Source organism: Carcharhinus amblyrhynchos, chromosome 4, assembly GCF_965287045.1.
Source record: "Carcharhinus amblyrhynchos chromosome 4, sCarAmb.v2.hapA, whole genome shotgun sequence".
Classification (NCBI taxonomy): Eukaryota; Metazoa; Chordata; class Chondrichthyes; order Carcharhiniformes; family Carcharhinidae; genus Carcharhinus; species Carcharhinus amblyrhynchos.
Genome location: NC_137327.1, coordinates 49,397,613 through 49,422,289, shown reverse-complemented (window position 1 = coordinate 49,422,289; position 24,677 = coordinate 49,397,613). Strand labels below are relative to the sequence as shown.

At 40.0% G+C, this 24,677-nt stretch overlaps 1 protein-coding gene across 1 annotated transcript; it reads right to left on the bottom strand.

Annotated features, from left to right (window-relative positions):
- usb1 (U6 snRNA biogenesis 1) lies at positions 1-24,677 on the bottom strand. The gene is made up of 7 exons (XM_080187124.1): positions 24,463-24,677; positions 18,557-18,708; positions 13,162-13,345; positions 11,432-11,485; positions 8,837-8,942; positions 6,639-6,719; positions 1-950 (listed from the first exon to the last, which is right to left on the bottom strand). Exons 1-7 carry the CDS (start codon positions 24,558-24,560, stop codon positions 846-848), a joined length of 780 nt encoding a protein of 259 aa, XP_080043250.1. The 5' UTR covers positions 24,561-24,677; the 3' UTR covers positions 1-845.

Below are 24,677 nucleotides of genomic sequence, written 5' to 3'. Positions count from 1 at the left end.
TGTAAATACAGCCTTGACTGAAGTACATTTTTAGATGACTCCCTGATTGAAATTATATGACACTTTCACATATGTAATTACTTCAAACCAAATTCATATCATTTTTAAAGAAATAATCAGAGGGAAAATAGAAAATGCTATATATTCATATTATAAAAGCAGGAATTTTATAAATAGTTTCAAGTTCAAGCTCTATAAAGCTTTTTACATTCACAAGAACAACACTGAAAAGACAAACTCCAAGCTCTTAATAGTTTCTGGTTTTAGTTCAATATTAAAATCTAAATAAAAGTTGTGAAACAAAAGCCAGAAATAAACAAAAATGGAAAACAAATCAAAACAATTGTAAAGTTCTACTATCTTGATGGATCTTTTGATCCTTCTTCGTGATTGGGGCATTGCTAGCAATGCCAGGATTTAGTGGCCACTTCGAGCTTCCTCTGCGAAGGTTGTGGGGAGCCTCCTTCTTAGTCCATGAGGTAAAGGTACTGTGATGGAATAGGCTCAAGTTGCCCAACTGACACAGCAAAATTCTGTTGTATACCCATATGTAGAATTAGGATTTTAAAAGTTGCTCTCTTTGGGTGTGGATTTAATGCAAAATTCTTATTTTCATATTTTAGATCCTTTTCCATTTAAAAAGTACAATGTCTTTATTCTGAAAAGTAAATTGTTCACTGCAATGATGAATTAGCCTTAATGCACAATTCATTACAGGCAAGAGGTTGTGCTGCCTCTCCATAACTGGAGCATATAGTTGGGAAAGAATGGACCTCTTCCCAAGGTTGCTCAGTCATACCCCTGGCTTGAGTTGTAGTTGAGTCCTCAGAAAAGAGTAGCTGCAGCTATCGCAGCGGAAAGGAGAAAATCTTGTTTCCAGTTTTGCAGCGCACTTGATCTGCAAACATTCGGAGGATTCTGGCACTGTTTTCAAATCTATCCACGATAGCCTGCAAAGAACATCGACATACAGTATAAAATTTAGAGACACACCAGGTCTGATGCACTAACATAAATAGGTTTTTTTTAATTTAACAAAGTTGATAAAACATTTCAATTTTTCATAATGGCGAAGAAATTTGAGAAGCAATTGCTCGTGTTGTAGTTCCAACTAATGTTAAATATTTTGACACATGGAATAGATGAAAGGACCAGGACCTGATGATAGGAGAACATTTGTAGTCTTTATATAATCATAGGGACTTACAGCACAGGAAGCCACCAGTTAGCTTATTGTATCTGTACAGGCCTCCTCAATCCCACATCCTCACCTCTGTCCATAACCCTGTAAAATCCTCATCCTAAAGTTCCCTTTTTAAATTATTTATGTAATCAGTTTCTACACTTTTTTGGGTCGAACATCCAAATCCTGAAACACGGAGTGAAAAAATTTTTCTTCAACTCCCCTCTAAATCTTTTGTATGGTCTTTTGTTAGTGACAAACTTGCCAGAGAGAACAATTTTTCTCTAGCTACCTATCACAAAAACCTCCAGCATGTCACTTCTTCATTTGAACTATTCCAAGGAGAATAGTCCTAACTTCTCCAGGCCCCCCTCAGCTGAAGTTCGGCAAATTTCCTCTTAAAAGGCTTTTACACCTTTTGAGGTGTGGTCCATAGCATTATTTCCAATATTCCAGTAACCAGTGAGTTATGAAGATTTCACAACAGCCTTTGATAACAATGACAGTGCAGATATAGAAACATTTCTTTCAGCGGATTCAACGGATGAAGTGAATTCCATGATATGGTAGTTTACTCATGGAAGGAACATACTATACTCTTGAGCTTAAGCTATAGGGTGGGATATCTACTGGCACCAACTCCATACCCAAAACAACAACATGATTTGTGCTGTCCATAAAACTGCATCAACATGCATGACAAGAAAAGATTATTTAACTTCTCAATGCAACAGATCAAGGGTAAGAGAAATATGCATTTTTTTAAAAAACATATTTTCACAACCTGGTGAAAGTTTCAATGAAAGATCTTAAACCTAAAACATTAACTCGGTTTCTCTTTCCACAGATGCTGCCAGACCTGCTGAGAATTTCCATCATTTCTGCTTTGATTCCATAGAAAGTGCCACGTGATTCACCCAGACCTGGTTTCAATCCCAAATTTGTGCTTAGTCTTAGTAAGGTTGAAATAATTGTGTTCTGGCATAGGACAGGGAAAATGAGCCATTACTCAACACTGTCTAACAACACTTGTTGTGTAAGTAGTAGCTAGATGTTAGGTGAGGATAGCATCAACCTCAAGTGTGATGCACTCCTGCAGTCAAACATCTTGCCATCAAGCCTCAGGTATGAAGACTGGCCATTTGAGCAAAGTATGAGGTGGCAACTGCTGCCTGTGGAACATCAGCCCAGACAACTATGAATGACTTCAAAGAAGGGGTGGCACAGTGGCTAGCACTGCTGCCTCACAGCACCAGGGACCTAGGTTGGATTCCCACCTTGGGTCATTGTCTGTGTGGAGTTTGCAAATTCTCCCCATGTCTGCGTGTGTTTCTTTTGGGTGCTCTGGTTTCTCCCACAGTCCAAAGATGTGCAGGTTAGGCCATGCTAAATTCTCCCTCAGTATACCAGAACAGGCGCCTCAGTGTGGTGATTAGGGAATTTTCACAGTAACTTCACTTCAGTGTGAATGTTAGCTTACCTGTGACTAATAAATAAATTTTTACTTTACTTTCAGAGGAAAATGTTTAATGACAAAGGAAATGCAACACCAAAAGATCCTCTCTCTTTTGGGAATAGCAGTCTGTTAAAATAGTATATTATTTGGTCTGCTGTTTGCTGCCATTCATAAGAACATAAGAACATAAGAAATAGGAGCAGGAGTAGGCCATCTGGCCCTTCGAGCCTGCCCCGCCATTCAATAAGATCATGGCTGATCTGTCGTGGCTCAGTTCCACTTTCCCGCCCTCTCCCCATAACCCTTAATCCCCTCTCTTATCAAAAACCCATCAACCCGCTTCTTAAAATATTTAGCGAGGTAGCCTCCACCACTTCAACGGGCAGAGAATTCCAGAGATTCACCACCCTTTGAGTGAAGAAGTTCCTCCTCAACTCCGTTCTGAACCGCCCCCCCTTTATCTTGAGGCTGTGCCCCCTAGTCCTACTGTCACCTCTTGCCACACAAAATTAAAAGAGCTATCAGCATCAATACCCAAATAGCAGAAGAAATTGTTACAAAACAATTAACTTAACATGCTTTCGTTCATACATTTAATTTTTATTGGAACTGCTGACAAAGGTTTGCTGGAGTTACTAAGTCTGACACTTCGATGGACTGCTGTAGCTGAAGCTGAAATATTCTCCCAAATCAGTGAATTTCTTACAGGTTTCTTACATTCTCTCAGTTTTCTAGAAGCTAGTGTTCCAAGCCAATTATCAGCAATCAGAGCTTAAACAAAATCTAATGATAATTAATTATCTCATTCCTGCAATTCAAAGACTCTCTGGAAAAGAAAAATGGAGTAGGTACAGAGGAGATGTCAGGGGTAAGTTTTTCACTCAGAGGGTGGTGAGTGGAATAGGCTGCTGTTGGTGATGGTGGAGGCGAACTCATTGGGGTCTTTTAAGAGACTTCTGGATGATTACATGGGATTTAATGGGATTGAGGGTTATAGATAAGCCTGGTAGGTAGGGATATGATTGGTGCAACTTGTGGGCCGAAGGGCCTGTTTGTGCTGTAGTGTTCTATGTTCAATGTTCTTAAACATAATCTCAATGAGCCAAGATATGAGAACCCTGTTTGACCATGGCTTTCATACCTGAACTACTAACGACATAAACTATCAATCCAGTTCATAAGTTATATCTACTCTTGCACAAAATTCTTGTCACAATGTAATGCAAACTAATCAACGCCACCTTATGGGAGGACTAGGCATTGTGACAGTACAATACATTACTGACGCTCTCTTAATTCAACATCTCAAACTTTGTAAACTAATAAACATTTCCAACTTAAGCACTGTTATTTACACCAATTTCCATGCTGAAAAACTATCAAAAAATGTAACATAAACTTGACCAGTATCAATAATGCGTTCTGACTAAACTCACTCGAACTCTGTACAGTTGTTGAGTATATTCAAGGCTGAGATAGGTAGTCTTTTCTGGCTTTAGAGGAATTAAGAGCTATGAGATTTGAGTGGGAAACTGGAATTGAAGTCTAAGATCAGCCGATATGTTACAAAGTGGCAGCACAGGTTTGAGGGGCTTGCTCATCTTCTCTTGCTCCCATTTCTTAAGTTCCGATGTAGCACAGAATGCACATGAGGCTCTGCTTTTGCAAAGGTGAAGATTTTAATTCAGTAAAGTTACAACACAGAGTGTAGACAAGAATAAACCCCATACATTTCCTTTTGCATAAAAATAACTTCAAACTATCAAGAATTCACCAGTTGTAGATTACATGACTCCTTTGTGCACATTCATATCCATTCCCAGTTAGTATAATCAAAAGAGAAAATGCTGGAAAATCTCAGCAGGTCTGGCAGCATCTACAACAGCTGATGTTTCAAGTCCAGATAACCCTTCGTCAAAGCTGAACGACTTAGAAAGTAGGCAATATTTATACTGTAGGGTGAGGGAATGAAAGATGAGTTATAGCCATAGAAACAAGGGGAAAGGCTGCTAATGACAGCCCATACAAAGAATAAAAGACGTGAATGGCCAAATGGCAGAGAAGCTGAAATCAGGGGTAAACTGTGATAGATAAAGATTGGGCGGGGGGGTGTTTCCCCCTCAACCATGGTTTCCCAACTACAGTTGTTGACAGGGTTCTCAGCATGTGGTCCACCTCCCATACCAAGGATAGAATGCCCCTTGCTCTCACTTTTCACCCCACCAGCCTCTGCATGCAAAGCATAATCTTCTGCCATTTTCACTAACTACAGCATGATGCCACCACCAAACACATCTTCCCTTCACTCCCTCTGTCAGCATTCCACAGACCGTTCCCTCTGGTATAACCTAGTCCACTCCTCCACTATATCCAATACTTCTCCCATCATCCATGGTACCTTCCCATGTAATCACAGGTCTAACACCTGCACTTTTACCTCTTCCATGCTTACCATCCAAAGGTCCAAAACATTCATTCCAAGTTAAGCAGTGTTTCACTTGCACCCCTTTCAATTTGGTCGATTACATTCACTGCTCTCAATGTGGCCTCCTCTATATCAGAGACCAAGCGAAGACTGGGTGATCGCTTTGCTGAGCACCTTCAGTCTGTGCGCAGTCAGGACCCTTATCTTCCAGTTGCTCGCCATTTTAACACACGATCCTGCTCCCACGTCCATATGTTTGTCCTCGGCCTGCTGCAATGTCCCAGTGAAGCTCAACACAAACTGGAGGAACAGCATCTCATCTTCCGTAGGCACATTACAGCCCTCTGGTCTCAACATTAAATTCAAAAACTTTACATGATTAACTCCACCCCATCTCAACCCCTTTGTTTTCATTTTATTTTTACTCTTCTCTACCTTTTATTTCTTTATTGTCTTTATTTATTCCCCCCATTCTTTTCCATTATTTTATCCCCCCTTTCCTTACCTTTTCTCCCACTTTGCTACCCCTTTCCCCTCTTTTCTCCAATTTATCTCTCCCCCACCCATTTACACTCCCCCCTCTCCCGCCACAAATCTTCATCTGTCGCAGTTTACCCTCTGATTTCAGCATCTCTGCCATTTGGCCATTCACACCTTTTCTTTCTATGGGTTGCTGTTAGCAGCCTTTCCCCTGGTTTTTGTGGGTATGATTAACCTTTCATTCCCTCACCCTGCAGTATAAATATCTCCCACTTTCTATACCTTTTAGCTTCGACAAAGAGTCATTTGGATTTGAAATGTCAGCCCTTTTCTCTCCTTACAGATGCTGGCAGACCTGCTGAGATTTTCTAGCGTTTTCTCTTTTGGTTTCAGATTCCAGTATCCATAGTAAGTTGCTTTTACCCGGTTTAATGTAATTTCAGTGTGTAAAGGTCAGGTATGATTTCTGTTATTTCTTTTTAGTTATCCCCATCCGAAGAAGTATCAGTGGTATTAACACAAGGATAAAAAAAAAAATCACACAACCATCACAGCAGATCCCATGGTTCTACAGGTCAAATTTAGAATTATTTCAAAGAATCACAGAGGCAGTCGTCAGTGGCAATATGAACAGATCAGTCACCCGCTTCATGGTTATGCCACAATGCCTTCAAAATTAAGTTCAAATTTTTTTTGCTAGTTTTGCCTAGTCCTACTCCCAAAGCTACTAAAACACCAGGACCCAGCAAATACATGGAAATCATTTCAGGGAGGATCCTGGGACCTAGCTAAGTCTTACTGATCACCTATTTGTTAACTTAAGTAGACAGATCAGATGCTATCTTCTGCTCCCTGCCCAATTTTCCTGAATTTGCTGACAATCCAAAACATCAAGACATAAACAACTAACCTTGAAAATAAATGTTAAAATTGAATTCAATGAAAATAATGCACTGGTTGGCTGTGATAATGTGGTAAATCTGAGTTGCATTCTGATGGTGACTTTAAATCACTTGCTGGTCCTCAGTAAGATCAGTCAACAATTTAATTTTAACATCTGATATGGCTTTGTGTTCTCATACTTCAGCACCCACCTGCAGCTCCAGTTGGTGTTTTTCAAGTTCAGCAGTAGCATCCCCCAAGCACCAGGCCACACTAATGTGAAAGGAAGGTTTCTGTCAAAATTCAAGAGATAGTTGTTATACGGATGAGAGTATACAGCACTACTATGTGAAAACCTTACTTTACATTATTTACAAAACCTGAATTTGAAGTGCTTGAGACATTTGCAAAACTTAAGTGTTTTTCACTGATGGATTCTATAGATGCTTGTTAGGCCCTCAAGTCTGTTCTGTTGTTCAATTAAATCACAACTGTTCTATATCGGATCTGTTGTGTTCTTTACTGAGCAGGGTAATCGAGCAAAAATATGTGCAACATTAGTCCTATAATGCAAAGCAACCATTGCCCTTCGCAAATTAATGATTATCACATGGTAGGAATTTGGCACACGTGGGATACTTCAGGTGAGAATACTGCGCTTTGCAAGGAAGGGACTTGAAGAAAACAATCACACAATAACTACACTGCGAATTTAGGCTACCAACTGGGCTTTTCGTTTTGCATTCTTACTGAATATATTGTGCTTATAACAATGAAGATATCAGCATCAGGAAAGAACCTTTTACCATTATGAGCACCAGACATCACAAATATAGTCAGACGCTTGTATAGGTTTCTTCACACTACTTAAACATGCCTCAACTCCAAACTAGGAGGAACACTGCCAAATGCAACAGTGTGGATTTTCTTTCCACATGCCTCAGAGATTGACAATCTGTGCCAAGTAGATGAGACTGGCCTAGTTTAATCCAGAAAGTTTAATCCACAACTTTATCCCAGCAATCAAGTTTCAAGTCCAAGTAAATCAACTACATGGTCAGAGGAAATTGAGATCAACGTGTGCGGTGCTCTGGTCAGCTAACACTTGGATGTCAAGTTCTGTTCTGGCGCTGAAACACAGCATAAGGTATCATGTGCTGGAGAATGATGCAGAAAAGAATCATGAGGTTGACTCCATTGAAAAATGTCTCAGCTGTGATGAAAAACTAGAAAAATGGGCAGTTCAGTCTAAAAAGGCATCCGAGAGTGATCTTATAGAGGTACAGAAAACATGTCACGTGAACACAAAATGTACTGTACACATAAACTTACCTTTTTGATCAAGCTTTTTGTCATCTCTAATATCAGCTCTTTGTTTGATTACATTCCTGTGAAATAGCTTGGGACCTTTCCCTTTGTTTAGGGCACAATTAAAATGCAAGTTGTTGTGATTTACTTCCATGTAGAGAAATCGAGAAAAAGAACCCTGGAATAACTTAAGAAATAATAAAGTGCTACAATGGGACAAAGGACATACCTTTCTGTATGACTGAAAGAATGTAGGCTGAATAACATTCCTCATCTGTGATCATTGTGCAATTTTGTGAACTCAGGATTGCAAAAATAAAAGGACACTGTGCTAATATACTGCATCCACTCGTCTTGTTGATGTAACTGAATTAGAGGAGGCAATGGCGTAGTGGCATTATCACTGGACTAGTAATCAAGAGACTCAGGATAATGTTCTGGGGACCGGGATTCGAATCCCACCATGACAGATAGTGAAATCTGAATTCAATACAATTACCTGGAATTAAAACTCTAATGATGACCAAGAAACCATTGTTGATTGTTGTAAAAATCCATCTGGTTCACTATTGTCCTTCAGGGAAGGAAATCTGCCTTTCTTACTTGGTCTGGCCTATATGTGACTCCAGACTCTCAACAATTTGGTTGACTCTTAAATGTCTTTTGAAATGGCCCAGCAAGCCATTCAGTTCAAGGACAACAAATGCTGATCCGGGGATACCCACATCCCACGAATGAATAAAAAAAAAGCTGCACACTGAAACTCCATTTTACATTTGCATCTGATTCATACCAAGATTGTGATGATTTTTACTTATTTATTTATTCTAAGGCACTATTTTATTAAGTAGGAGGGTATAATCATGGAGTCATTATGGTACAGAAGGAGGCCATTTATACTATTAAGTCCCTACTGGCTAGATCTTAGGAAAAAATCAATCTTAGGAAAAATGATTGTGTAAGCTGTATAAACTTTAAAATAATAAAGCTTATGAAATGTAGTTCTAAAATGCCAGAAATTTTGCAAAGTAGTTAATGTGTTGTACAATAGTTTATTGGTGATGTACTCTGAGACACAGCGTGGATTGTAAAGGGGTCAAACCTTATAATAAGTTTTTAGATCGAACTCCTTCATAGATTTATCCACCTCGTTGACAACTTCCAGTAAATAGTTGCTGCCAGCTGAAACCTCTAAACCAAGGAAGGTCCTGTGTAAGATTTAGAAAAACATCTGTAACTTCATGAGACAATATTGGTGGAGCCTATTGAAGGATCAAAATGAAAAGTCTTTTATTACTGGCCCTTGCTGTTGTGTGGTAGGATACAAAACGTCCACAGCTGCTACTGATCCCCCATTACTTGAGGTCATATCTCAGCAATGCTTCCAACAAACTTCTCTGAGCAACCTAGTTTAAAGTGAGTTTAGCTCTTGTGATCTGCTGTATCATTGGAACTCTAACAGAAGCTTGTAATATGAATACCTGGCCATCATATCAGTGAAAGCCCTATTTCAGTAAACTCAGATTGTAATCATGTCTGCTAACTAAAATTGTTCAGAATCAGCAGCCAGCACAGACTATTATTCAGTACTTCATAGGACGTCTGTCTCACTTTGGATGATGACACATAAGAACATAAGAACATAAGAAATAGGAGCAGGAGTAGGCCATCTAGCCCTTCGAGCCTGCCCCGCCATTCAATAAGATCATGGCTGATCTGTTGTGGCTCAGTTCCACTTTCCCGCCCTCTCCCCATAACCCTTAATCCCCTCTCTTATCAAGAACCCATCAACCCGCTTCTTAAAAATATTTAACGAGGCAGCCTCCACCACTTCAACAGGCAGAGAATTCCAGAGATTCACCACCCTTTGAGTGAAGAAGTTCCTCCTCAACTCCGTCCCCTTTATCTTGAGGCTGTGCCCCCTAGTCCTAGTGTCTTTTTTGAGCGGGAAGAGTCTCTCCACCTCTATCCTATCCATCCCATTCATCATCTTATACGTCTCAATGAGATCTCCCCTCATTCTTCTAAACTCTAACGAGTACAAGCCTAGTTTATTCAGCCTCTCCTCATAGCTCAATCCCCTCAACTCCGGTATCAGCCTAGTAAACCTCCTCTGCACTCCCTCCAGGGCCAAAATATCCTTGCGCAGGTGCGGCGCCCAAAACTGCACACAGTACTCCAGCTGCGGCCTCACCAATGCCCTATACAGCTGCAGCAAGACCTCCCTACTTTTATATTCAATCCCCCTCGCTATGAAGGCCAGCATCCCATTCACCTTCCTGACCACCTGCTGCACCTGCAAGCTGGGTTTTTGCGACTCATGCACAAGGACCCCGAGGTCCCTCTGCACCGTCGCCTGCTGCAGTTTTTCGCCACGTAAGTAATAGTCCTTCCTACCATTCTTCCTACCAAAGTGGACCACCTCACACTTGCCAACATTAAATTCCATTTGCCATTTCCTGGCCCATTCGCCCAGCCTATCTAGATCCTTCTGCAGACTCTCCACACCCTCCGCACAATTTGCCTTTCCCCCAATCTTGGTGTCATCAGCAAATTTCGACACCCTGCACTCGGTTCCCTCCTCCAGATCATCTATATAAATGGTAAATAGCTGAGGCCCCAGCACCGACCCCTGGGGCACCCCACTAGTCACCAACCGCCAATCCGAATAGCACCCATTGACCCCCACTCTCTGCCTCCTATTTGACAACCAATCCTCTATCCACGCTAACACCCTACCCACAGAGGAATTTCTCATTCTGCACTGTGCATGGACACAAACAAAATTAGCTGGCTCAATTCAATATCTTTTAACCATGAAAACTTGATGTATTACAGTGCTGTGGATGTATCTATACCACAAGAAATGCAGTGGTTCAAGGCGGTAGCTCTTCATCACCTTTTCAAGGGCAATAAAAATGCTGGCCTAGTTAGTAATGCCCAATAATTTTTAAAATCACTTTGGAATGCTGAACTAGAAGCAAGACCACCGAGAGGTGGGTTAGCCTATTATTGAGAACATCCCAAATGGTGATTTTAAAGATTACAGTGCATCAGCACTATAGTAAGGGCAACCATATTAGATCTTAGTATTCCCATTAACAGAGTCTAAGCACAAAATTGATACATACTGTTAAATATTAAGAGTATTTTTCAACCAAGTTTAAAAGTTTAAAACATAGATGTATTGTGAAAATGAGAACAATGAGGAATCAGAATTATCAGTGTCTGAAAAATAAGTTGACTAACAAGCAAGGAGTGGGGGGGGGGGGGGGGGGGGGGTAGTTATTTTTACTGTATATAAATTTCAATCGCATGACAAAAGTTCCTGCCCTTTTTAACAGGTCACAGGCAGTCCTTTGCAATTTTATACCAGAGTTCTTACAAATCACCTGATAACAGAACAATTGTGCTGAATTTTTGAGAGAGGAAGATAGAGCTAGCCTTAGAAGTGTTCTATACATTGTTATCCAGTTATGATACATTTCTCGATTGGAATTCTGTAATTCTCATCAGGAACTGTTTATCAGAAGGACAATTCTTCAGAATAAAAGACTCCAAAGGATCTGGTGCAATCACTGGAAAGGGACTTTGGTATTTTAACAATTCTCAAAGACTGCTGTGATTTAGAGTTTTAAAAACACTCCTGGTAGCGTGGTTTGCAGTCATAATAGCAGTTAAAAATAGGCCATTGTACCTGGTCTTCTCTTGATTAATGTAGATCTTCACTTTATCTGAAACACAGTAGAACCTGCAGTATAATGGGGGAATTTCATGCATGAATGTTATTAAGCTATAACAATGACTACATAATTAAAGTATTTCATTGGCTCTGAAGTTTTCTGGGATACAAGGTCTTGAAAAACACTCTATAAATGAAAGTTCTTGCAGCAGTTTCGCATTTGGATAATTTAGCCTAGCCTTAGAGATTCATACATTATAGAATCATAGAGAATCCATGCAGTGCAGAAGATGATCATTCCGTCCATCGAGACTGCACTGACTCTTCGACAAAGCATCCCACGCAGGCCTTATCTCTGTAACTCCTGTTTATCCCCCTTACCTACACATCTTGGGACATTACGGGGCAATTTAGCATGGCCAATCGAACTAACCTGCACATCTTTGGACTGCACACAAATTCTATTCATATAGAGATCATCTCTCCTACATTCCTAAAGATGGAGAATGGAAAACACAAGGGATTCATAAAATTATATAGTACAAGAGGCTGCCATTCAACCTATTGTGCCTGTGCTAGCCCTTTGGTGGAGCTATTCAATTAGTCCCATTCCCCAGCTCTTTCCTTCAGCTCAGCAATTTTTCCTTTTATTTACCCATTTCCTTTTGAGAGTTATTATTGAATCCGCTTCCATCACTCTCTCAGGAAATAATGCATTCCAAATCATATCAACACTTTGCATGAGATTTATTTTCTTCATATTGCCACTGGTGTTTTTGCTAAATACCTTAACTCTGTTCTCTGGTTAGCAAAGCAACTGGAAACAATTGCTACTTAATTACTGTTCAAAGTCCTTCATGATTTTAAGTACCTTAAGTATCTCACCAGGAGAATGAAACAAGATCCTGAATTACAGAGCAGCTATACAGCTCAGGCAGAAGAACATACACCAAACTCCGTTTGGCCCAACACATCCATAACGATGTTTAGGCTCTATAACAACTCTCACCATCCACACCTAACCCTACTAATAGATCCTTCTCTTCTTTCCTCCCTCTTGTTTATCTAGCTTCCGCTGAATACATCTATGCTGTTCACTTCAGCTACTCTTGCAATTGTGAGTTCCTCATTGTCTACTCTATGCCTCTGTCCTGTCATCGTCAAAGGTGTGTACACATACACTACCTTTGCTCTGCTCCTGAGCATCTCCCCACCCCCACCCTTTTGTACAACATAATCTCTCCTCATTCTTTCTACTAAAATGAATTACTTCACAATTTTCCGTGTTAAATTTTATCTGTCACCTTTTCACCCATTTCATTGACAAAGAGTCATCCAGGCTTGAAATATTGGCTCTATTCTCTCTCCACAGATACCTTTGGACGTGGTGAGATTTTCCAGCATTTTCTGTTTTTGTGCCCATTTCACCAGTCCATGTTGATTTGAAGTTTATTACAATCCGCCTCACTGTTTACTACATTTCTAAATTTCATATGGTTTTGAAAGCAATTTGCTACCACGACCTGAACTGCAGCAGTGAGAGCAGCACATCCTGACCATGACACAAACCACAGCAGAAAACAAAAATAGGTACTAAAAATATCAAAAACATTTTTTTAACCATGTTAGTAATACAACAAACATATGGATAATAGCTAATCTGTTATAACTACTAAAGGACAAATATATTTCAGTCATTGCCTCAGGCTGGTTTATACAACAATAGCACAGTAACTAAATCCTACCTGTCAAGAGAGGTCATTTTTTCCTTTAAGGACGCCACAAAGATGTTTATCCAATGATAGCGCAGCACCACAGTCTGTGACAGACTGATATGAAACTCTGCTAACCGAACCATTGGCAGCTTGTGTGTTTGCAAATGGGTCAGCAGCAGATCAATAAGTTCCATAAACTCCTCTTCAGGGTAATCTGAAAGAAACAAGGGTAATCTGAAAGAAACAAGGGTAATATAGATTTGAAAAACAGAGTCATGCAACTTCTAAAAAAATTATATGTTACAAGTACTAACTTCTCTGTTGCCTTGCGGTTAACTTGCAGTAGTCACATAACCTAACACGCAAGTTGGTCTGACACAAAATAATTAGAACAACGAATTCAAAATTACTCATGGGCAATTGGTTCTGCCATTAAATCGGACAATTAAAGTACAGATTCTCATTTGTATTGGAATCATTTCCTTCTGCCTGCTTCACTCAGTTTGAGACTTTTTTTTATTTTACAGTCTTCTCATAGTGTCTTTTGTACCAAAAGCAATTTGCAATTGGTACTGTGTGCAAGAAAATTTCTTTCTATCTTTGGGCAGTATCTGGTCCCTTGTCAACAATAACATTAGAAAGCCAGTGTATAGAGTAACAAATGCTGAATTTATAAGATGGAGATGTTTAAAACTGTCTCCTTTAATTCAAGGTAAAACGGAGTATTTGGAGGGAGGGGATATGGCCTTCTACAAAACCTGCCCAAGATATAATAATGTGACCAGGTTGCAGGTACAGTGGCCCAGGTCAAAACTTATTGAAAGCAAAGTGCAAGTTCAACCCTGGACATAAAAGAGACAACTTTCCTTGCTTCATACAAACTCTCTGAGTCAGAGAGATTTGTAGAAGATCCACAAGTGTTACTATGTCAAGCAGAGGAAAAATAACTTTTTGGGATAATCTTTAAGTAGGTGATTGAGGATGAATGATACCAAGGATCAATCAAAGCTTGTAAAGAGTTAAAGACCATCAGTCATTAATGAGAGCAATGCTATTAGAAATCCATTTAAGCATCCTCCGGCAAAAGACAGGAAATTGCAGGCCAGTTAGTCTGACTTCAGACGTTGGTAAGATTTGAGAGTCCATTATTAACGATGAGATTTCATAATACTAGGAAGTGCATGGTAAAATAGGGAGAAGTCTTCATGGTTTCATCAAGGGGACGTCATGCCTGACAAATCTGTTAGAATTCTTTGAGGAAGTAAAGAGGGGATCTTATAGAGACATATAAGATAACGAAGGGGCTAGATAGGGTAGAGGTAGAGAGATTCTTCCTGCTTAGAAAGGATAGCAAAACTAGAGGGCACAGCCTCAAAATAACGGGGGCAGTTTAGATCAGAGTTAAGCAGGAACTTCTTCACTCAAAGGGTGGTGAGTCTCTGGAATTCTCTACCCATTGAAGTAGTGGAGGCTACCTCGCTGAATATATTTAAGTCACGGTTAGGTAGGTTTCTGACAGACAAGGGAATTAAGAGTTATGGAGAGAAAGCGGGAAAGTGGAACTGATCCACTTCAGATCAGCCATGATCTTGTTGAATGGCGGGGCAGGCTCGAAGGGCTAGATGGCCTACTCCTGCTCCTATTTCTTATGTTCTTATGTAAGTAATGAACAGGTTAGACAAAGGGGAGCCAGTGGATGTTATCTACTTGGATTTCTAGCAGGCCTTTGATAAGGTGCCACACAGGAGACTGCTGAGTAAGATTAAGGGTCCACGTGTTAGAGGTAAGGTACTAGCATGGTTAGAAAATTGGCTGATTGGCAGAAGGCAAAGAGTGGGAATAAAAGGGTCTTCCTCACGATGGCAGCCAGTGACTAGTGGAGCTCTGCAGAGGTCAATGTTGGGACCACAACTTTTCCCTCTATAAATAAATGATCCAGATGAAGGAACTGAGGGCATTGTGGCTAGGTTTGCAGATGATACAAAGATAGGTGGAGGGACAGATAATATTGAGAAGGTGGGGATGCTGCAGAAGGGTATGGATAGGTTAAGAGAGTGGACAAAGAAGTGGCAGTTGGAATACAATGTGGGAAAGTGTGAGGTTATGCACTTTGATAAGAAGAATAGAGGCACAGATTATTTTCTGAATGAGGAGAGAATTCAAAAATCGGAAATGCAAAGGGATTTGTAAGTCCTAGTTCAGGATTCCCTTAAAGTTAACTACCAACTTAACCTGCAAGTTAGGAAAATAAAATAGAATGTTAGCATTAATTTCAAGAGGACTAAAATACAAAAGCAGCAATGTGCTGCTGAGGCTTTGGTCAGACCACATTTTGAATATTGTGAGCAATTTTATGAAAACATGAAATCTTTGGTGCAATTATTTGCATTGGACACTGGGCAATTCAAATCCTTTTAAAAGTTATTGGTGTCTATGAGAATCATAACAATAGGAAAAGTAGTTAGAGGCAAACATCTATTAGAATGCTTGGAATACTGATACTGTTAGTCTTTTACTTACAAAAGGGGGTGGCAGCTATAATTTCTTGTAATCAACTTCCTTACTCAATGTTACTACATACCTGTACCAATCCCAAAATATATTACAACACACGGCAGTTTTAACTTTAACTTGGTATATTTTCCCTAGTTGAAAACAATCAAATATTATTACAACAAATACATAATTCTCTTCTTATGGCAATAATCACAGTGGACTTGAAAAGATATTTAGGTAACCATGCCGCACTAAACAGCATGAGATTTCATCCATTTGTTGGAGAGAGTGAAGGCTAGGTGTTACAATTTTGGTTTAAAATAAAAATGATTGTCGTACCAATATTTTCTTCAACTTATTTAAACAACCTGTTTGATCGCTGCCAATGGAGCCCATCCAATAAATTCTCTTTCTCTCAAGGCAATTGGGGAACAAACTATAAAATGGGCCACCAGTGGGCCATTTCTAACCAATTCTGAAGTTGGACATGCCACTGTTTCTAATGGAGGCACAAGGGGGGGGTTTTCAATGACTGAGATCATGCCAGAGACATAACAGGGAAGAAAATCTTCTTCAAGGGCCTCAGCAGCGGTAAAATTGTCACTTTATGAAAGTTTTGAAAACACAGCTGTGTTGTTCTCCACAAAAGTCATTTGCTTTTCCTTTAAAGATTCAGCATCAAGTTTATAAAATTGGCTAGAGCACCTACCAGTGGTTAAAATAAGATACAGCAACAAAGGGCAATAAAGAGAAAATCCTGCTAAATGAGAATTATGTCCTGGAACTTCAGTGTAAAAAAAAATCACCTTTCCTGGAAAGAAAGTTTTTACCTGGACTATTTCAGGAACAATTTTACCATACATAGTTAAGATCATACAAAAGAAATGCAGGAGTCTTTCAACGCAGGATGTTTCAAGCAAGAGTCACAACATTTCATTCAAAAATAATTAATGTATTTCTACTTTGTTTGATTCAGTTAAACATGATTACAGGCAGTTAGTGTTACCACACTTGTACAACAAGTATATCACCCTATCATTCATTAAAATCTGTCAATTCTTTCAAAACTCAGATTCTTTGAAAGCCTCATCTTCCAGCAGAAAATAATTTCCGAGAAACTGTAAACTCTGCAAGTCAAATTAGCTGCTCAAAATGTAATACTTAACCAAGAACCCTAAACTGGACATTAAAATGATTCAATAATTGTAACTTTGTGGCATCACTTCTGGGGCTACCTCTATCTAATCTGCATATTAATACAAATGCTTTTTCGATACTGGAGAGATATGAGTGGTTAATTTTAAAATTGACCTGATACGAATATCACAGTAATGGATATTAGAATCATTTGATAGAATATGTATGATAAATATAACTGAGATAAACATGATGCACATCAAAGCAATATTCTCTGTGATGATTCAATTACATTTGAACTTTATCAAAGATGGACACCAATATGTGATTTTTAAATGAACTTTAATACAATTAAGATCATTCACTAGTAGGCAGCTGAAACAATTTGATAGGAAAACAATGTGATTAGATTATAGCCAATAACCCCAAAAACATATATGGATCTGTCATAGAGGGGAATGGTAACATACAAAACTAGCAAAACCACGGCAGTATGCTAACGCATAACAACTGCGATCAGTATTGGCTAGAAATGAAAGTGAATTCTAAACGCTTGTTTATTTCCCTTTTGGAGCGTCTGGTCATCCTTTTGATAGCCTTTTCGTTCAAATGATTACTATGGGATATGATTATCTTTTCGTCCATTTGCTATTTTTGAATGGTGTTCATAGTGTTTCAGTGATGATTATTATGTAATGCAGGGTGTGTGTTAGAATGCAGTTTTGTAAGCTTGCCATTGAAAAACTCTTTTTGATGTTTCCCATTATGAGGCTCTTGCCAAATTAAAGAAAGCTCTTCCTGTTTTAATGAATTTGAACTTTGACCTTCTTTATCACTATTATATATCAATATTGTGGAAGTACTCACACAGTGCATCAATACTCCAGCAACATGCATAACAATGAACTCTCATAGTGTAGGCTATTTACCTTGAGTGATGACAAATAACCATGATTCCATTTGCACCACAAACTGTCTTTGAGAAACATACTGCTGCCCAATTTGCATAGTGGCACAGTGGTTAGCACTGCTGTCTCACAGTGCCAGTGACCCAGGTTCGATTCTGGCCTTGGGTGACTGTGTAGAGTTTGCACATTCTCCCCATATCTGCATGGATTTCCTCCAGGCACTCTGGTTCCCTTCCACAGTCCAAATATTGTAGGTTAAGTGAATTGGCCATGGTAAATGCACAGGGTTATGGGGATAGGAGAGAGAAGACGGCCTGGGTATAATGCTCTTTCAGAGAAAATAAAGGCCCCTTGCTGCGTTGCAGGAGTTCTATAGTGCAAGAGTCCACAGTCCACAAACATTAGGATACACAAATCCTCAACTTTCCATGAGTGGCCAACATTTCTTTGTCATTCAATACCAACAAAAGATATAAGATCTTAGTGATCCACTTCACTGCTGTACGTATGATCCTGCTCTGCTCAAATTGACTATGGTGGGTTGCTAACACAACACTGATAGTACTTCAAAAGCAATTTGTTTGCCCTGAAGCACTGAAGATGTGATAATACTGTACGTAAACCAGAATTCCTCCTTTTCTTTCAGACTTTGTAATGGCTTCACAATACTTTTTGGGCAGAATTTTCCAATTTTTCACGGAGTGGCACAGTGGACAGGAAAAACAGCATTAAAGTGGCCAGCGCCAACAACTTTTGGTTCTCTCGTTGGATTTTCCACTCCCACACCTGATCCTGCCTGCCAAAACCAAGAGCAGAATATCCCCCCACATTTGTTAACAGTTTTCAGTGTCCAAATTTGCTGAAGTTTAAGATCAATAACTCACATTCCACATACACAAGCGTCGACCAGTTGCCTCGTTGATGCGGGAAGCTACGTATGCGGCCATCATGTTGAACACTGTCATCCAGATGCTCTTCCAAATCTTTGAACATCTCCATTACACTCTCTGGGACAGGCAAGTGTTGGGACTGCAATCTATCACCAGTTTAAAAACAGATCATCACTGGGAATCCCCATGTAACAGTTTCAACTAGTATAGCATTGTGCTAAGCAAAATCCAGACAGAGGATTCAAATAAAAATTGACTGCTTCATTTAACATTGGTTTTTGTTTTCATTGTGCATCTTTGTTTCTCTCTCATTTGTAATCTTTTTTTCCTTTCTCATACATCTGCTTCCCTCATTGTGCTCTCCATCTCTCCCTCTCCAGTTTCAGCTGGGAAATGCAGAGAATTCTTGTCCTAGAGCAGACCCACAAATTTTATTATGATCCAGTTATGGACTAGTAACTGTTGACGTAAAGTAGACAAAATTTGAAAGCCCAATTACAGAGAATAAAGCCACAATATTCCACAACTTTAAAACAGAAGAAATTTTACTATTCAACAGTCAACGCTATCCATCTAATACTCCAACATCTAGAATTAACCCGAGATAAACATGAAGTAACAGGAAAATTATTGTTGAGCACAACCACCAACTGCATATTAAATGGCAGACAAAGCCAAGACAGGTGCTCTGAATTTTCTCAGCAACTCACCCAGATGTCAGGTTGTCACAAAAAATATTTAAAAGTCGGTCTTCCTCCCGAGGATTTCAGTTCCTCTCTTCGAAGGATACAGCTTCTGATTTCCTCAACAGCCACTCCAACTCAGATTGTCCCAATCAAAGCTTAGTTGTTCAGCTCGTCTCTCGAGACTGGGTCCCACTAGATTCATAAGGCGGTAACCCGGAATCTAGTAACCAGCACAATTTCAGCTCACTAGCTACTCCGAGCAGAACCCCACTGCCAGCTTCATGGAGCCAACAGTTACTGTGTGTTTCACTGTACTGATAACTGTCCTGCGATTCTCTTCATCCAATTTCCCCCAGCAGCACAAAACTATCTGCCTTCTCCACCCCCAGATTCACCTGAGTGACCACTCCTCACCGCAGGCTGATGTTCCTTCTGTGCCTTGAATTGATCTGCATGACCCGCTAAAATCTCCCAATAGGGTTCCATCCCTGCTCTGAGGCAGGATCAAAAGTATCAACTCTTGGTACATTGTGTGATTCAAATGTTGCAAGCCCCAGACAACCAAAAGTCAACATCACAGATCCTAATTTGCAAAAACATACAGGCAAAAATCCAAAGATATAGATTCCCTCACATTCGTGTGTTGATTTTTTAAAACAAAATGCAAAGATACAACCTGATGTATTAAAATATAACAAGGCATATTTATTATTGCTAGAGAGTCAGAATATTAAAGAGCTCAATATACTGAGGATAAAATTTCTACATTGCTTAGGAAAAAAGAATCAAAACGGGGTACAGAAACAAAGGGATCCAGGAGTATAAATACACAGATCACTAAATGTAACAACACAGGTTAATAGTTCAGATCAAGCAACAAATCAAGCCCAAGATGCAGTGCAATGCCTCACCTTGTCAGCTTGGATCTTGCTTGTTTCGCTTATTAGGAGTTTGAATTGGATTCAATTAGATTTTGAATTTGGTTTCTGCAGCAAGCAAGGAATGGACTTAGGTTTGCCCAGTCCATTCTGGACATTGGCTTTGTAACTTTAAGGATGGAGTAAAACGTTTAAAATGGCTTCTTGGCTAAATTAAAGCCTTGGATCAAGCCTAAGATGGGATTCAATGCCTTATCTTGTCAGCTTGGATCTTGTTTGCCTTCCTTGTGCAGACAATGAATTGAATTCAATTTAAATTTGGTTTTTGGAGCAAGCAAGGAATTAATTTGGGTTTGCCTGGTCTATTCTGTGCATTGGCTTTGTAACTTAAGGATGGAATAAAAAAATTAAAATTTAAAACATAAACAGAATTGAAATTATGCTGAACTTGCACCAAACCTTGGTTAGGTCATACCTATGCACAGTGTACTGTGTACAGTTCTGATTACCTCGCATTAATTTAGATAAATGCAACGTGATGCATCTTGGTAGATTGAACCATGGTAGGACTTAGTTAATGGTAGGGTGTTGGGGAGAGTTACAAAACAAAGATCTACGGGTACAGGTTCATAGCTCCTTGAAAATGGAGTCACAGGTGGACAAAGTGGTGAAGGCGGCATTCAACATGCTTGGTTTCATTGATTAGAACATCGACTAGAGGAGTTGGGACATTGGTAAGGCCACACTTGGAATACTGTGTACAGTTCTGGTCACTCTTATTATAGAAAGGATGTTAAACTAGAAAGAGTGCATAAGAGTTTTAATCGAATGCTGCAGGAACTTGATGGTTTGAGTCATAAGGAGAGGCTGGATAGACTGGCACTTTTTTCTTTGGAGCGTAAGAGGCTGATGGGGTGATCTTATAGAGGTCTATAAAATAATGAGGGGTGTAGATCAGCTAGATAGTCAATATATTTTCCCAAAGGTAGGGGAGTCTATAACTAGAGGGCATAGGTTAGAGGGAAGAGATACAAAAGGATCCAGAGGGGCAATTTTTTTCATACAGAGGGTGGTGAGCATCTGGAACAAGCTGCCAGAGGTATTAGTAGAGGCAGGTCCAATTTTATCTTTTAAAAAGCATTTAGACAGTTACATGGGAACTGATATGGGTAAACCCATAAAGGTTTAAAAGTAAAAGGGGTGGCATGAACAAGTTGGGCCAAAAGGCCTATTTCCAGGCTATAAACCTCTATAACTCTGTGACCATATTGTTAAAAGAATATAGAGGCACTGAAGAAGATTCATAAAGATGATACCAAACCTGCAAAAAACTATCAGGAAAAGATAAACAGATTAGTTCTCTTTTCTCTTAAAAAGATAAAGCTAAGGAGTGACCTAATGAAGGAATTTAAAATGATATAAAGGTTTGATAGAGTGGATACAGGGAGAGAATTTTCACTTGTGGGAAAGGGCAAGAGGCCATCAATATAAAATAGTCACCAAGAAATTAAATAGGGACTTCAGAGGAAACTTGTTTATGAGAATTTCAATCATAGAAACCCTACAGTGCAGAAAGAGGCCATTTGGCCTGTCGAGTCTGCATTGACCACAATCCCACCCAGGCCTTACCGCCACATCTCTACATATTTACCCATTAATCCCTCTAACCTACACATCTCAGGACACTAAGGGGCAATTTTAGCATGGCCAATCAACCTAACCTGCATATCTTTGGACTGTGGGAGGAAATTGGAGCACCCAAAGGAAACCCACGCAGACACTGGGAGAACATGCAGACTCCACAAAGACAGTGACTCACGCCAGGAATCGAACCCAGGTTTCTGGAGTTGTGAAGCAGCAGTGCTAACCACTGTCCTACTGTGCTGCCCAAAACTTTGTGTACTTGAGAATGTGAAATTCACTACTACAAAAGGCTGAGGTGAATAGTATAGATGCATTTAACAGGAAGCTGGATAAGTATACAGGAAGAGAGAAATAGTGTGTTATCATGGCATGGTTACAGAAGGGAGCCATTCAGCCCATTGAGTCCATGCCGGTTCTCTGCAAGAGCAACTCAGCCCGTCTGCCTTTCTCCATTACCTTTTGATTTTTAACTATCAGAGGTGGGCTTATCCAAATTTTCTTTTAAAAACTTTGATTGAATTTGCCTCCATGACATTCTCAGGCAGTACATTCCAGATTTCTAACCACTCACTTTGTACCAGGCGGCACAGTGGTTAGCACTGCTGCATCACAGCACCAGGGGACCCAGGTTCAATTCCAACCTTGGGTCACAGTCTGTGTGGAGTCTGCATGTTCTTCCCATGTCTGTGTGGATTTCCTTCGGGTGCTCCAGTTTCCTCCCACAGTGCAAACATGTGTGGGTTAGGTTGATTGGTCATGCTAATTTGACCCTAGTGTCAGGGAGATTAGCAGGTAAATGTGCAGGGTTATGAGAAAACGGCCTTGGTGGGACAGTGGTCAGTACAAACTCAATGGATCGAATGGCCTCCTTCTGTACTGTAGGATTCTATGAAAATTGTTTTCCTCTTGTTACCAAAGCTCCTTTTGCCAATCACAAATTTGTATCCTCTGGTTCTCAACTCTCTACCAATAGAACAGTTTCTCCCTAGCTACCCTGTCTCAATCATTCATGATTTTGAATACCTCTGTCAAATCTCCTTGCTCCTTCTGTAAAAAGGAGAATCCTAGCTTTTCCAAGTGATCCAAGCAACTGAAATCCATGATCCCTGAAAACATTCTGATTCTCTCCTGCACTCTCACTAAAGCCTTCACATCCTTCCTAAAGTGTGGTGCCCAGGATTGATCCAGAAAACTCCAGCTAAGGCTGAATTAGTATTTACTTAAAGTTCATCATAACTTCCTTGCTTTTGTACTCTCTATCTCTATGTATAAAATCCTTTTTAACTACTTTGTCACCACTCAGCCAACTTTGTAACCATGCCACTGTTTATTTTATTCCATGGAGCTCAACTTTGCTAACGAGTACTAAAAGGCATTAAGTGGCATTTTATCAAATGCTTTTAGCAAATATAAGTACACCATATCAACTACATTACCTGCATCAATACTCTCTTGTCAACTCATCAAAAAGCTCAATCAAATTAGTTATACTTAATTTACTTTCAAACAATGGTTGCTGGCTTTCCTTGATTAATGCATGAATAAATGACTTTTTTTTCCCCTGGATTATTGTTTCCTACCACGGAGGTTGAATTGAATGGCATGTAGATGCTGTGTTTATCCTTATACCTGTTTTTGAACATGGGTGTCACATTTGGAATTTTCCAGTCCTCTGAGACAATCCCCATCTCTAAAGAGGATTATACCTCTTCAACGTCCACCCTTATTTCCTCAACATTTGCAGATGCATTCCTTTCAGTCCTTGTCATATAGGTTTACGGCATGGAAACAGGCCCTTTGGCCCAACTTGTCCATGCCACCCTTTTTTTTTTTAAAAACCTCTAAACTAATCCCAATTGTAAGCATTTGGCCCATATCCCTCTATACCCATCTTGCCCATGTAACTGTCTAAATGCTTTTTTAAAGACAAAACTGTACCTGCCTCTACTACTACCTCTAGCAGCTTGTTCCAGACACTGACCACCCTGGTTGTGAAAACATTGCCCCTCTGGACACTAACGTATCTCTCCCCTCTCACCTTAAACTTATGCCCTCTAGTTCTAGACTTGTGAATTATCAACTTTAAGAACAACAACCTTTTCTAAAGCTCTATCAACTTTTAGCCCATCCAGTGTCTCAGCTTTTTGACAGCACTTTCTTTCTTAATAAGTTACTCATTTAGTACCTTGACCATGTCCCTCTGCTTCCATGCATTAATCCTCTTCTTGATCTCTGATCAGCCTCTTTCACCATCTCTTTATTATGTAAACGCCTAAGACGACTTTTGGATTCCCATTTTTTTTATAGTCTCACTTTGCTGTTCTTATTTGCTTTTTCACCTCACCTTTGAGCTTTCTATGTTTGGTCAGATTCTCACTTTTATTATCCACTTGGTATCTGTCACTTTGCTAAGCAATTCTCCCTTTTATCATCTAGGAAGCTCTAGCTATGATTGTCCAACTTTTGCCCCGCCTGAGACTCTACCTGGACCGTCAACTCTTTGTACTTGACGATCAGACTGGATGCAAAAGGATGAGACAAGGATGGGGTGCAGGGTAAACACTGGCAGGCACTGGCCACTGTGTGTGGTTGTATACTGTGTGTGACATTGATTCAGCTTTGGCTCGGGGGAAATTTCCTGACGGCGCACACATCGGCTCTCCCTCCGCTAATTCCGATCTCGATTACTCACTCAGCCCCACCAGCTGCTCCCTCTGCTCGGAGCCGCGGCTCCGCTCCAGCCGGGCCCTCCTCCTCCTCCGAACTGCTGCTATAATTAACCAGAAACATGCCAACTCCCGGCGCTCTCACACCGGTTACAATGCCACTGACATTTTGGATCCAGGTGCTACAGTCTTATATGTTCCGGGCGGAGCCGCGCACCACACAACTGGATTCCGGGCGCCT

Coding starts and splice junctions, on each gene's coding strand:
- usb1 (XM_080187124.1), bottom strand. CDS start 24,560: ATGTTTCTGGTTAATTATAGCAGCAGTTCGGAGGAGGAGGAGGGCCCG. Junction 13,346..18,556: donor GACGCTTGTGTATGTGGAAT/GTGAGTTATTGA, acceptor TGTTTCTTTCAG/ATTACCCTGAAGAGGAGTTT. Junction 951..6,638: donor AACACCAACTGGAGCTGCAG/GTGGGTGCTGAA, acceptor TGTTCTTTGCAG/GCTATCGTGGATAGATTTGA.